This window comes from Aythya ferina, assembly GCF_964211825.1.
Source record: "Aythya ferina genome assembly, chromosome: 2".
Taxonomy (NCBI): domain Eukaryota; kingdom Metazoa; phylum Chordata; class Aves; order Anseriformes; family Anatidae; genus Aythya; species Aythya ferina.
Window position 1 is genome coordinate 70,778,007 of NC_140297.1, and position 13,479 is coordinate 70,791,485.

A 13,479-nucleotide genomic window follows, 5' to 3' on the forward strand; every position below is an offset into this window, starting at 1 on the left:
AAAAGGCTTATCAATAAATTCAGAATTGATTTTAAAGTTCACAGTAAAACAAGTGTGACTAGATGGTAAGGACAACTGAAGCTGTTTTAAATTTTAGCATCAGGGAAAAAAATCAGAGAGAAAAAAAAAAAAATAGAGAAGGGATGTCAGAAGGTCTTATCCGTAACAGCAAGCAAGGCTGAAGAAGTCCCAGGTACGTCCTGCCTCCCCCGACACCGCACCCTTTTAACAACCAAGCAAACATTAGCCTCAGCTACTTCCCAGAACCAGGCAGAGCCCTCGTGCAGTTGCTGCCCTGTCACACTCCAGTGTTGAGCAATCCCGATGGCACAGAGCAGAGAACAACTTGCTGCGTCACACAGCTCAAGGAGGAAAAAATAGACGGCCACAGGGCCACAGCCATGCTGGGGATGCTGCGCAGATGGAGCCCAGTACCTCCCCCCCCACACGCAGGCCTGCAAACAAGGAAGCTGAGCCAGATAACAAGCACATCTTCGTTAAAGCAGGGTCTCCACATAACCCTGATATCTGCAGTCACCAAGTGACTCGAGGGGCAAGGAAGTCAGGGTTATCGCTGCACACACAAGTTGTGCAAACTCCTGCCAGCGCTGCAGATGGCATCCTAGCAGGCCCGGCTTCACGTGTTCAGGCCATTTCCTCTCCTGTTCCTGAACATGTGGTCCTCCTTCCTCACCAGCGGTGATCTCACACACAGCACCAGGAAAAGGTTTCTCGTCTCGTTCCACGGCTCTGCTTTAGTCCAGCAGAGTCGCTGGAAACTGCAGTCCCTGCACGACTTCTGCTACTTTACAGGAGGCAGCAGAAACTGCAGCAGGACATGGGGAGTTCAGGATGCTGGGCCCACACAGAAGCTGCACACCTCCTCTGCTTGACGACATCTTTCCACACAATGCACTGGAGTGCTGGCGCTGAGGAATTACTAAAAATCACCGAGACTGTTCAGAAAACTTCAGCTAAGGGAGCAGCCTGACAAAGTCAGCACACCTATTGATGCCCTCAAGAAAGAGAAAGCAGCGCTTGTACTCTGGGTGGTATTCACCAGCTGCACCATGGTGCTACTGCTTTATAGACCTTTTTTTTTTCTTTCTTTCTTTTTTTTCTGAAGCTGTGCATCGTGCAGGTGAACATCACAGCTCAAAAACATGAGTGAAAGGCCCCAGTGAATGAAGAGCTTATTTTTAAAAGGGGAGACAAGAGAAAGGCAAAATAAACCCGCTGACCCCGAGAGGGGGCACATACTACAGTGTGCTGGTTGCAGCATGCTGAACTAGAACAGGTCGAGCAGGTTAGATACTGGGGGGAGAAAAGGTAAAGCTGGAAGACACATTAAAGGTGGAACGACAGCAACCACAAATGCAGTTTGAGATAGACTTTTTCCTCCTTCTCTTTGGTACGTGGCCCAGGAGTCTCTTCAGACAACATTCAACACGCGCTCATTAGGGCAGCAAGGCAAGCATTTCTGACATGCACGCACAACAGGCTAAGCAAAGATTTCCCTAACAGACAAACTTTCCCAGCAAACTTTCTCAGCAACCAGCATTTTCTACACAGAATTGCCCACAGTGAAGTACAGACCTAGAAGACAAACCAGAATGCCATCTGGACACGCTGCTTGTTAACCTTGAGAGCCAACATATCCACAAGACACGCTACAATGTCAGGCTCATGGCAAAGGACTAACAGCCCCTCAACTGGCTGCAAAGATCACCTGGATTTTCTAGTGCTTGCAAAGTTAAAGCTTGTATTTATTTTGTGGCTCTTCCAAGGTGAGAAGGGGAAGTAACATCCCCAGGAATACTAAACCTTTAGAGGAGGTGATGTTCCTGAAAGGGTACATACGCTGAAAGATCAAGGTCACCGCAGCCATGTGCTCTGCGACTAGCGTCTAATCTGTCAAGTGGCTTGTGCTCATTTGAGCTGTGACACGGGTAACAAAGCAGCACTAAGCTATGCTGAATACACTCTGTTACACGGAGATTTATGTTACTGCCTGTGAGGAGGGTGTTAGTACCCAGCAATGTCGGACCACCTTCCCCTCGGCACGATTCATACCCAAAACCTGAAGTGACCACTGAGGGCAGAGCGTCCCCACTTTGCCTGCAGAAAACCAAACCGTAATAACCCACAACCTTACAAGGTGCAAGCTCAGATTTAGGTATTAATTAAAGGACATGCACACACACAAAATCTGGGGCTGAAAAGCTCACGGAAGTGGTTCTTATGTTTAGGTACCGAAGAGCTGTGGAGATGCAAGTATAATGTTCCTCATTGTGTACGCTTTGGTTCTCAAGAACAATGGAGCTAATTAAGGTCAGCATATAAATCTTAACTCTGCACTTCCTTGCTTTGCTTGATTCTAATCAGATCTCAGCATTAGTGTTTTTGTGTTAACTTCCTTTGCTGTTCTTTAATGATAACTGAAGGGGGATACTGTCCAAGGCTGCAAGCAGTGCTCAACACATCTGAAATCATGGCATCTCCTTACAGCTCCAAGGGCTCACAGTGGTACTGTGACACAAGAGCTCCTTTAGGGTCACTTACAGCTGAAGATATCCATGGTGGGTTTTTTTTTGAGCATCCTATTTATGTATCATGTGAATTAAATAATGGTTTATGTAAAATCTTTACAAAGATGACCAATCTACTCAGCAACAGTGAGACAGACAGAAGTTTCTGCCTGGTACTATTAAAATTACTTTGTTCCTCCAATTCTTATCAAAGACACAGAGAAACAGACTCCTTCTGCTATACACTGCTGTTGAAAAGTCCTGACCTTTTCTTTCTTTCTTTTTTTAACATGGAGGTCCCAGCAGGGTACCCAACATTTACGCTGGACATATCTGCTGACAGGAGAGACCAAAAACATTTCTCTCCATCCGTTTCCCCACCTTTATTTACAAAATGTATTAGTGAAAATATAAGGAATATTTTTTAACCGCAAAGAAAACCAGAACAGGTATCACATCTCACTTGTCTCCTACAGCTACAGTTATCAATTACCAGAAGCAGAAATTAGTCCTTTGTGTTAGTTATCCCCGCTCAAGAATTAGGGCACTTGTATTTGCTGAAGCTTATATTTTACTAGCACGGTGACAGTGGTTAAATCATTCCCCACATATAAGGAATGCATTTGAAATGCATTCCTTATGGATGCCTGTATGCATCCTGCTTCTTCATAGTTAAGAGCACTGAAATAAAAGCTCCTCAGGAGAAGACCAAAGAGACATTCCTGTTGTGCAAGACAATAATCGATGGCCTTTTCACACACGCGAAGTGTCAGTCATTTTCAGTGTGGCAGGTTCTTTGGGTACTTGTTTTTGTTTCAAGTTTTACGTGTTCAATCTTCCAACGCTACCCAAAATTTGATACCAAATTTCCACTTGGCCATCTTTGCAAACCACCATAAACCAAACAATGTTGTAACAAGACAGTTCCTCTCCCCTTCTGCAACTCCCCTCATGTTACCTCCCCGTCCCTCCCCTCCCCCAAAAAAAAAGAAACAACAACTCATCATGCCTTTTTAGCTATGTTCTGCCTCCAAAAATTCCCATCTTAAGCAAATGCTAGACTGAATGCATGTGCTAGACTGCAGAGATCCTATTTGTACTTCGAGGCTGGGCATTGTTACTGCACTGCACCCTACAAAGCACACACAACTTACTGGAAGTGGGCCAGTGCCATAAATAACATAGGAGAAATTCACAGGTGGAACGCAGGGAGAGGATGGATTTAGCCAGATCTCGAAGACACTCTGCGTATTGGATGTTTGAGAAGTCACAGGCAGCCTGTATGCGTGCCTGCCCATAAAACAGAGACCCATGTTAAAGAGAGCTGGGAAATCGTTGAAGCATATGCATCTCAATCCCTGTGCTGTTATGGGGATCCAACACACACCATCCAAACAGTAAGTTACAGCCTTCACTAAGTGTATGCTCTTCATTTGCCAGTGAAGGTGGCTGGCTGAAACAACAAAATTCACAGGTTCCCCTCCAGCACATGCATTTTCCATCTTTCTCAAAAAACCTGCACTCGGCAACATATACATACACACGAAGCATCGCTTAAAAAATCTGAATAGCAGAACAGGACCATGCACTGATAACAAAAACAGCTGTTTGTCTCTCTAAGCACGTTAAAAAAAGAAGTTTGGGAAAATTATCTAACACTGAGAATAGGATTGAGAATGAAAGTGCCTTCTTAATTAAAAGAAGAAATACCTTCTTTGATAGGACCCTTTGTAAGCATGCTTCAAAGCATAGCTTCTGCAATCCAGATCTTCCAATTTGAGTTTCAAAGACTTCTGCATGTGGTTGTTGCATGTGGTGTTTTGCATGTGCCAAAAAAAAAAATCCCCAAACTTTGAGACCTGTTCCTGAGATAGTACATAAACAGCCTATGAGTACTTAAGCAGGATGCAACTAAAAAGCCTTTATGAAGAATTTTGCCAGGCAGAGGGCAAGGAGTGGAAGGGGAGAAAAGGTCAATACGTGTGACATTCTGGTTCACAACGCTTCAGTTAGTTTGCACGGTCACACTCACAGACAGCATGGCGACCACCAGCCGTAGACACTGCAGCTTAGTTTACCAAACTGGGGAAGTTGTGGTAGAAATACATATATTATCCCTTAACTCTTTTCAGACTTGCCACAGAGCCTTTAATAGCTACCCACTGGAAACTGGCAGGAAGGTCATTTCTCGCCTCCTGTCTGGCATTTATATTCTATTAACATTTCCAAGTTGCATGCAGAACATGTCTTTGGCAGGGAGGAAAATGTGATTTTAAAGTGATAGGTACAGACCATCCTTAGCTACAGAAATGGAAAAGGAGCTGTTGGCAAACTCTCCTACCCCGGAGGAAACCCTTCTGGAGCAAGTGGAGGCATCACTCTTCCCACTGAAGCCTGATGCATGTTCTACTGGAATGCAGCACAGTAAGTCAAGCAAACTCTTTTCTCTACCTTAAGGTCCCTTGCTAAAGCTCACAAATCAACACCACCATCAAAACCCACAGCAGCGGGCTAACTCCTCTGTCTACATTTCGGGGAGATGTAATGGGGGCGATGGAAGAAGAGGCTTGCAACTTCCTATTTGGTGGCAGAGTCTAGACCCAAAAGGGCTCCTCACTATTCATAGATAAACTCCCGAGAGAGCTACAGATGGAAAGCCTTTAGTAGTTGCAATCTACTGATTTTAGATGCTTCTTTGGAAATGCTCAGCTATTTCAGAGCCACAGAAAACTCTTATATGCACACACCTTCTTTCCATATAGTTTACGCTTCTGCTGGAGATCTGAGAGTATTCAACTTCAAGTTACTGCAACTGAGATAAAGCCCTAGTGCCTGTGTCTCTAGCACGGAAGTTGAAGGATTACCATGTGCTGTATTTCTTACGTACTGAGTTACGTACATTTTCCTTACGTACTGATCATCACAGTTCCATTCCAGCTGCAGGAATTTTGAACTCAAAACTACAATGATCTAACCCCTTCCTCTGAATTCCTACAAACCGCAACAATACAAGCTCCTCAAACCCCACATCGGTCCCGGTCCCTTATACTACAAGGCTTGCTCCTTCTGGAACTGCTCGAAAAGAAAAAGGCAGCACCCTCTCCAGCTCTCCTCCTCCTGAGCAATCCATGTTCCTGATAGGGATCCCAGGCATGGACGGGTTTCCCAGTTATCACACCAGACTGCAACAACCCCCCTCTAACAGGAGCCTGGGCACTGATAAAGAGGCAATTAGGTTGACAGCACATTCAGAAGAACAAGAAAATTAGCTCTTCACTCTAGACACTGAGCAATCTCCAGAGACCTCTGCTCTCTCCAACCGTGACTGTCCCCACAGGAGGCTGGGGCCACTCCTGAGCAGTCTGGCAGCTTCAGGAGAGTTTTCAGGGATGCCCTGGGCTCACAGTTCTTTGTCGAAAATCCTGGCCAAGAGTCACCCCGGTCAGAAAAGGAAGCAGGTTTTAACCTCTTTTTCTGAATGGTGCTGCACAAGGGAGCCTTCCTTCTCCACCCCTCCGTTTGCTGTGCCCATTCAACTTGACATGTTGACAAGGAGCCAAGGAGCACAACAAAAAGAAACTGGACCTTATGTGAGAGGCTCTGACTCATTTACAAATGAAGTGTTTGCTTGTATTGTGGGAGTCAGGAAGGGCAGCATCAATTTAACAGGTAAAGAGTACAAGCAACACCCCAGCACAGCTAGACTAACCCGGAGGAGAGCCAGGCAGAAAACTGTGCTCCCACTTGCCAAAAAGTTTGGGTACTGCAACCAAGTTTTGCCGTCGTGCAAAAAAAACACCAAATTAGAGGTGTTTTTTTTTTTTTAATTTTTTTTTTCTCCGTTAAGAAAGGGAGGGAAGAGAAAAATTACTTTCCACGGAGATGATAGACACCTCAGAGTGTAAGAACACATTTTCTAACCCTGAAAACCAACTGGAACTTGTCTCCCTCCCTCCTCTTCTCTACCAAATGTCTAATGACCTGGCTGCTAGGAGGTAAAAAAATGGATCACAAATTTCATCCTCTATCGGAACAGTAATAAACACTCCTACAGTACAGCATTGCCCTTGACAAAACTGTTTCATTGGGCTTTTAATCCTAAAAGGTCTTTAAAAAAAAAAAAGTCTTGATTCAAAAAAATAGCATAGGCAGTTAAGTAAGAGCCAGAACAAGGCACAGATGGAGAAAGAGAAGAGAAGAACGTACGCAGTATGTGCATACACCTTCTCCCCCCAATTCAGATCCCAGCAGACTAAATTCTCCCTTAGTCCTGCCCTGTGCACTGAGCATATTTGGTGTAAATACCGCAATACATGGGAAGATTCCTTCAGGACCTCCACGAGCTATGCTGATTCTTTAGCAGAACATGCACAACTTTCTGCTAAACCCACAGCTTCTCTCTCTGACCCCACATTTTGTGTGATGCTCCATGGGGACTGCAACCCTGGATACCAGAGGCACATTAGGAACCTTGTTCTTTGCTGGTTTGGACACCTATCTGTCACTACTTAGACACCCGAGCACAAAACCAGAGAACAATCAAGGAACTGTGTGCAGGAGCAGAGAAAGATGCACTGGTGTTATCACCCAACTGGCGCAGGAGAGCAGATGTGGTACCACCACAAGCAAGACCTGCAGGTATTCCACACAAGGCAGGACCTGGCAAGCAGGTCCTTGCCCCCGGATCCTGAGGCAGAAGCAGTTTTGAATGGGATGCGAAAGGCGTTCATCCACAGCACTGGCAGGCCATGGGACCTGATGCTAGCTAGGTCTGCGGTGCCTACAGAAGAATTTCTTTCAGACCATCTTAGACTAGAAATACCTGTTTCTGAAGGAAGTAGCTGGTGGGCAAAATGAGCATCTTCCTTGTGAGTGTGTCATAGTACCAGATAACAAATAAAATTTCACTTTGTATTTATTTTCATCTGCCTACTTGCACATTCATATTTTCCACCTTGGCATCAGGATTCACTTTTATAGTCTGTTACGGCATCAAGAAATGGTTAACTTGCTGAAAAAAAAAAATAAATTTGGTGCTGTCCTGCCAACCATTACCCTCCTTTTGCAAAACTACCCTCTGTAGGTAGGCTCAGGATCTTGCCTGTCCCAGGTCTGGGGCCACTTGCTGCAGCGTCAATGAGATTTCTGCAATATCCCACCACGCTGCTGCAGTGTTGGCCTACACAAGAAGGAATTTTACAAAGCAGACAGGAACTGACAGCTGTGAAAGAACTTTTAACAGGAATCTTTTCCTTGCATGAACTCAGGTCCTTCTTAGTGTGGGCAGTAAACACGGCGCTCCATCCTGGAAACTTCATGTAGCGTCTCATTAAGAGGAAAAATTTTAAATGAACAATCTTCTCATTAGAAGGTCTTAATCTATGGTTACTTCTTTTGGGCAAGTCAGTCAGCCTGGCAACTCTGATGAACTACTTAAAGCATGATAAGGGTTGTTATACAGGGAAACTCCACTAAGCAAAGGATATTACGTCAACATCTGATAGGCCTGAAGTAAAGTGCCACAGGAAGCCTCCCTTTCCAGTTTCTGGGAGATGATGAGGAGATGCCTAGGGAGCAAAAAACTACACAGAACATGCAATCCTTCAGCAAGCAGCCTGGGCTGAGGAACAGGACACAAAGGTGTCCAACAAAAGGTTCCTGGTGCTGGATTTCACCCTCTTGATGCCAACAGTGGCATCAGCTGCAACTCAGAAACAGCCCTGCCTTCCTCATGGCACATGGAGCAATGACCCAGTCTGGGGAACATGTGGCTCGCAACATCTCTGCCTTCTGGTCAGATGAGTCAGACGTGATTTATTCAATGCCCAAGGCCACTATCTCCTCCGAGCATCTTTATGTCCTCCCCTTCCCATTTTACGCTTTTCTCTCCAATTCTGATCAAGTACAGGTTAAACAAATAGAGTTACAAAACCACACACACTCTCATTTCTCCTCCATTTTTAAGTGACTGTTTAAACTGTTCAATAAGATACAGAGAAGGTAGAGCTGCAAGCAGGTACTGCTTTCTTTGTGCAGGAGTATGTTATCTCTTCCATTGTCACTGAAATCACACCTTTCATTCCACCCTTTCCAAGCATATTCCTTGGAAAATGATTGGTAATAATCAAGGAAACAAGGTATCTTCCCTCCCACACAAAACCAGTCCGTAACCATTGCTCTTGTCATTTTGCTTATAAGCTATGTTCCTTTCCCCCACCTGTTTTACAATTTCTTTGTAGGTTGTAAACTCTTTGATATGGGGACTAAAGCTATGTGGGAATTCACAAACTGTTAATCAGCTCTGAGGTGCTCCACCCATGCAAATAAATGAATACTGAATTGGGGGATGAGAGAGGGGGAAGGAACATACATGTGGTTTAACATTCAGTTTCCCCACTTCACAACTGTACATATTGCTTTATTCTTACTAAAGAAACTATATGAAATATGTTTGGCAACTCCAGTTACAGAGAATTTTCCAGATCCACAGTGCAGTAAGTTGTCTACAGTGCAAGTAAGTACTGATGCGTGTAGCTAAAACCAAGAGCAATTATACTAAAGATACATCTTCATGATGGCACTTGGATACCTCACTTCCTCACGTCCTCCAACACCAAAGATGCCCTGGTACAACCATTTGCATCTGCTACACTGAAGCTATGAAATCAGAAGCTCCTCTACAGCTTAGCTATATATTTTTATCCTTCAAGAAAAATCCATCCCATTTGTCAAAATAATAATAATAATAAAACAAACAAACAAAAAAACCCACAATACTTCTGGATATCCACAACAACTCAGTACTATGTGAAGAGAGCAAGGAGACCTGTCTCAATTCTGGTGCCCTCCCACAACATAAGCATCCTTGTAGCTGTAGAGCGTGCATGTGTGTCACTCCACATTTGATACCAGAGTCCATACTTTCTGCCCAAGTAAGGATCTTTAATCTGCTTCAAAGTCCTTCCACAGAAACAAAACCAGCCCCCTATCTTGTAATGCTTTCCAAACTCCTGGGTCAGAATCAGCACTCACCTGTGCATGTTTCCATTGGTGGTGAAGGACTGTCCACATACTGAACATTTATAAGGCCTTTCACCTGAGTGCACCAGCATGTGGCGATCAAGGGAGCTCGCTGAGCTCAGAGACTTTCCACAGATGCTGCAGGAATGGTCTGTTCCTCCAGTGTCAGTGTTATGCTAGAGAAAGCAATGATTTTTTTTCATTGAATGCCCCTTCTAAAGTGCCAGTAAAGTATCAGAGACATTTACAAACATCTTAAAAGCAGCTTTGAAGAGCCACTTAACACAATGCCTTATATCAAGGTGTGCCCCATATAAACTTCTCTTTTCCTGAGCACTCCCCCCCCAACTCCACCCTCACCCTTCACTTTAACTCCTTCATGCACCAGCACAGGCAGTTGCTTTGTGCAGCCTGAAGTGCCCACCACATTTCCCCTGGGTGTGCAACAGAGGGGTACAGAAAGGGATCCAGCAACAACCCATCAGACAAATGGTACCTTGGGATACCTTAAGTTATGCAGTGGTTTGGGGTTGGGTGAGTGGTAAGGGGGAAAACAGAAAGAGGATGTAATTATGAACTTTATGGCAGAAGACACTTCACAATAAATGCTCTTTAAGGATATTGATTTTGAAGTAACTGAGTAGTAAGAAAACAGAAGGAAGCTGCTTCTGAATTCACATGCAGGCTCCTATGGCCATATGAATGCATTACAGGGCAAAATATGGCTATTAACTACCTGTGATATATGTACCACTCTTTGTTACTTGCATTCAGATAAATGATTTTTTCTTCACATAGAAAAAAAAAAAAAAAAGAGAGAAAACAACAACAACAACAAAGCAGGTGTTGTTGGAAAAAAAAATTAAGTAACAGCTACAGCTTAATTAGGAAAAAAATTAAGTAACAGCTACAGTACAGAAGGGAAAACTGAAGTAGTATCTAGTGGAGTCATAATGGTGAACCACAACCTAACAACTAAAGTAGAACTTTCTGACAGAAAAGGCCAAAGCTCCTCATAAAATACATATATATTTCAAGAGGAGCAGGAGGCAGTCTGTAGCTGACAGAAAAAAAAAAAAGCACCATATATTTGTAAAGTGTATTTTTAATTCTGCCTCCCAAAATTGCTGCACTCTGTAAAGGACAGAGAGGTTCTTCAATGCTGAGATGATTTTAAAATTGTGTCTTCCTGCTTCTTAATTTGCATGAACAGTAAAGGGAACTGTATTCAAACAGGATAACAAAACAGGACTTATGCTTCATGATGGAAGTGGTTTTCCGGATCCTTAGGATACCTTAAGCTATGCAGAACAGGACACACATCCTTGTTTGAGCCACTCGGGGGGTGGGGAGAGGAAGGGGAGGAAGGGAGGAGAATTACCCCGTTGTTGTTGTTGTTGTTGTTGTTGTTTTAAAGAAATAGCAGGGGAGGGCTTAAATAAAAGCAAATCGATTGCAAAAAAAAGTTATAATGAAGCATTTCTGATTTGTACACGGAATTGTTTTTCACCATTGCAAATGCATACTGACAAACCAGGCACAATTAATAAAGAATCAAGCTTGTACTTCGTGTACCTGACGAATGTGCATAGTTAGCTGGTGCTGTGTAGTGCAAATCTTTTCACACAGAGGACAGGTATAGGAAGACTTCTCTTCTTTTGTTTCCTGTGAACAAAACAAAACAAAACAAAAAAAAAATCAGAAGGAGTATCAATATAAAAGAACTGGAAAGCTGTTACTGCTGGGGATGGAAAAATAGAAGCCATCCTAAGTACAAAAGGCTACTGCTAACAGAACAACTTGTCTGTGTGCATTTATCATCCTGATAGATCCCTCAGGGAAGTTTCAGAAACTTCTGAATTTATAAATAGGGGCCATTTCAGCTACCACAGAAGTACAGCAGCTGTTTTAACAGCACACTGATACTCAGCAGTAGCAGTTTAGGACAGGAAGTGAAGGCAATTATTGCGACCAGCTCAAACTGCCAGGAGGAATTTAGGTGAGCAGAAAGTAATTACCCGGCCTGGAAACCCGCCAGATTATGCGGGCAAACACCACTAATCTTACAAAAAGATCTTTAATAAGCACACGTCTTCAGGATTTTGGGTTTTCCACCCCATCTTGGTGGCAGGGCGCTAGCCCTGTGCCCTTTTCTCAGAGCTGTGCGTTCTGCTCCTTGTCTGACTCAGAAGGAAGAGTGGCATTTACTGAATCACCAGCACCATTTCCCTGAGCATCCTGTGTTTCTCCTGGAAGCATCCCATCCAGGCAACACCGGCCAGGCCCAACCCTTCTTAAGCTTGCAAGATCTGATGAGATCATAGCGAGAAAGAGGTGACAACGCAGGAGTGTACGTGACTCAAAAAGAACACATTATGAACCCGGCTGTTCTCCACCCAGGTGAGAATCAGGAGTAACCATGGTCAAACCACGAGTACAAACAGTGCAGCCGACCCGGAGAGCTCAGCCTGATTTAAGTATGCCCTTGAGACACTGAGCAAAACCGCCACTCTTTCAGCCAAGGATGAAATGGCACTCTCACAGGAACCAAAGGCATTTGCCTGAATTGTCCACAAGGATGACTACTGAGTAACATATGGGCATTTTCACCATCTCGCTAACAAGCCCAGATGAGGCTTCTGCACTCAAGCCTGTATGACTCAAAGCAAGAAGGTCTGGCACTGAGTTAAATCTTCGTTTTCTGTAGAATAATGCACATCTTTACCAGCTAGAGAGATCCACCGCCTGTTATCTCAGCTTCTGGTTATGAGAGTACCAAAAACCATCTCTGTGTGACCGACGGGAAACGACAATATTTATGCTAAAGGAAAGCATTCTAATGAATCTCTTTGCTGGCCACTGTAGGTATCATTAGTCAAAACAAAACAAAACAAACAAACAAAAACCAACCAACCAAACAAAAAACATAAGCAGCTTTTCAGTCAGAAATGAGAGGGGGTTGAAGTGACTGTCTATCCATTTCCTCTCCCTCCAAACAACTCTTATTCCCTATCGCTGTCCCAAAAGTCACCAGTTGAGAAAGGACTGTTTCTGGATTGTCAGACATGGGCATTTGTGGGGAACACTGAGAATGACTGACTCAAGCCCCTGTGACAAATCCTCGGGCATTTGGTGAGGAAAGATGCTGACACAATGATCAAGTTTTTTTTTTTTTTAAGTCTCGACTTAATAAAGCTTTCCACATCATTTTGGGGAAAAAATTCTATAGAGAAATCTAACTAAAATCTACAGAATCTGCTAAAATCTAAAATCTAACATTTTTTCAAACGTAGGCTCCATGATACTTTTCTGTTAACTTCAGTGATGAATGAAGAGCTACTTTCTCATTTTGCCTCAAGTAAACAAAACTTCAGACCTCACTTCTAGAAGTATCAGGATCACATCAGTTACGCTCTCCCATTCCCCCGTATTGTTTCTCTTGCAGATATTTTTCCAAATGTTTTTCAGGGCTCTCCATCCTGAAGTTAATCACTGTAGGCCATGCACACGGGCCAAAGCCTACTGCACTGTTACTCAAAAAACATTAGAAAGCAAGCAAGAAAGGCTGCCATTATGAAGTCTGAACACACCAAGAAAATTAAAACGCATTATCCCAGTGGCCCACACACACATTTTTATATACAAACATATAATTCACACACATGCATTCCATCCTACTTATACAACTTTAATTTCACTATATGCAACCAGTCTGTGGAGTAACGTTCGGCTCCAATTATACTGCAACCCTGTTAAAGTTGGCTCAGGACAGAGAACAAACACACTGTGCTGCGAGGAAAATCCCTGCAGCTGTGCTGACAGTTTAGATGGTGTTTAATCCCCAGGGTATTTCTGTGAAATTATCAACCTACTACTTTATTTTGCCCCCCTTCTAAATGTGCGATACAGTTCTACATGATGCAATTAATTG

At 43.7% G+C, this 13,479-nt stretch overlaps 1 protein-coding gene across 5 annotated transcripts in view; it reads right to left on the bottom strand.

Moving 5' to 3' along the window:
• The window catches only part of RREB1 (ras responsive element binding protein 1), a 124,804-nt gene that overhangs the window by 51,018 nt on the left and 60,307 nt on the right, over window positions 1-13,479 (bottom strand). For all 5 annotated transcript variants that reach the window (XM_084508229.1, XM_084508231.1, XM_084508232.1 and 2 more), the window contains 2 exons: window positions 11,124-11,213; window positions 9,561-9,724 (listed from right to left, as the gene is read on the bottom strand). In XM_084508229.1, coding sequence (XP_084364355.1) covers window positions 9,561-9,724; window positions 11,124-11,213 — 254 coding nt within the window. The remainder of the gene's footprint in view (window positions 1-9,560; window positions 9,725-11,123; window positions 11,214-13,479) is intronic.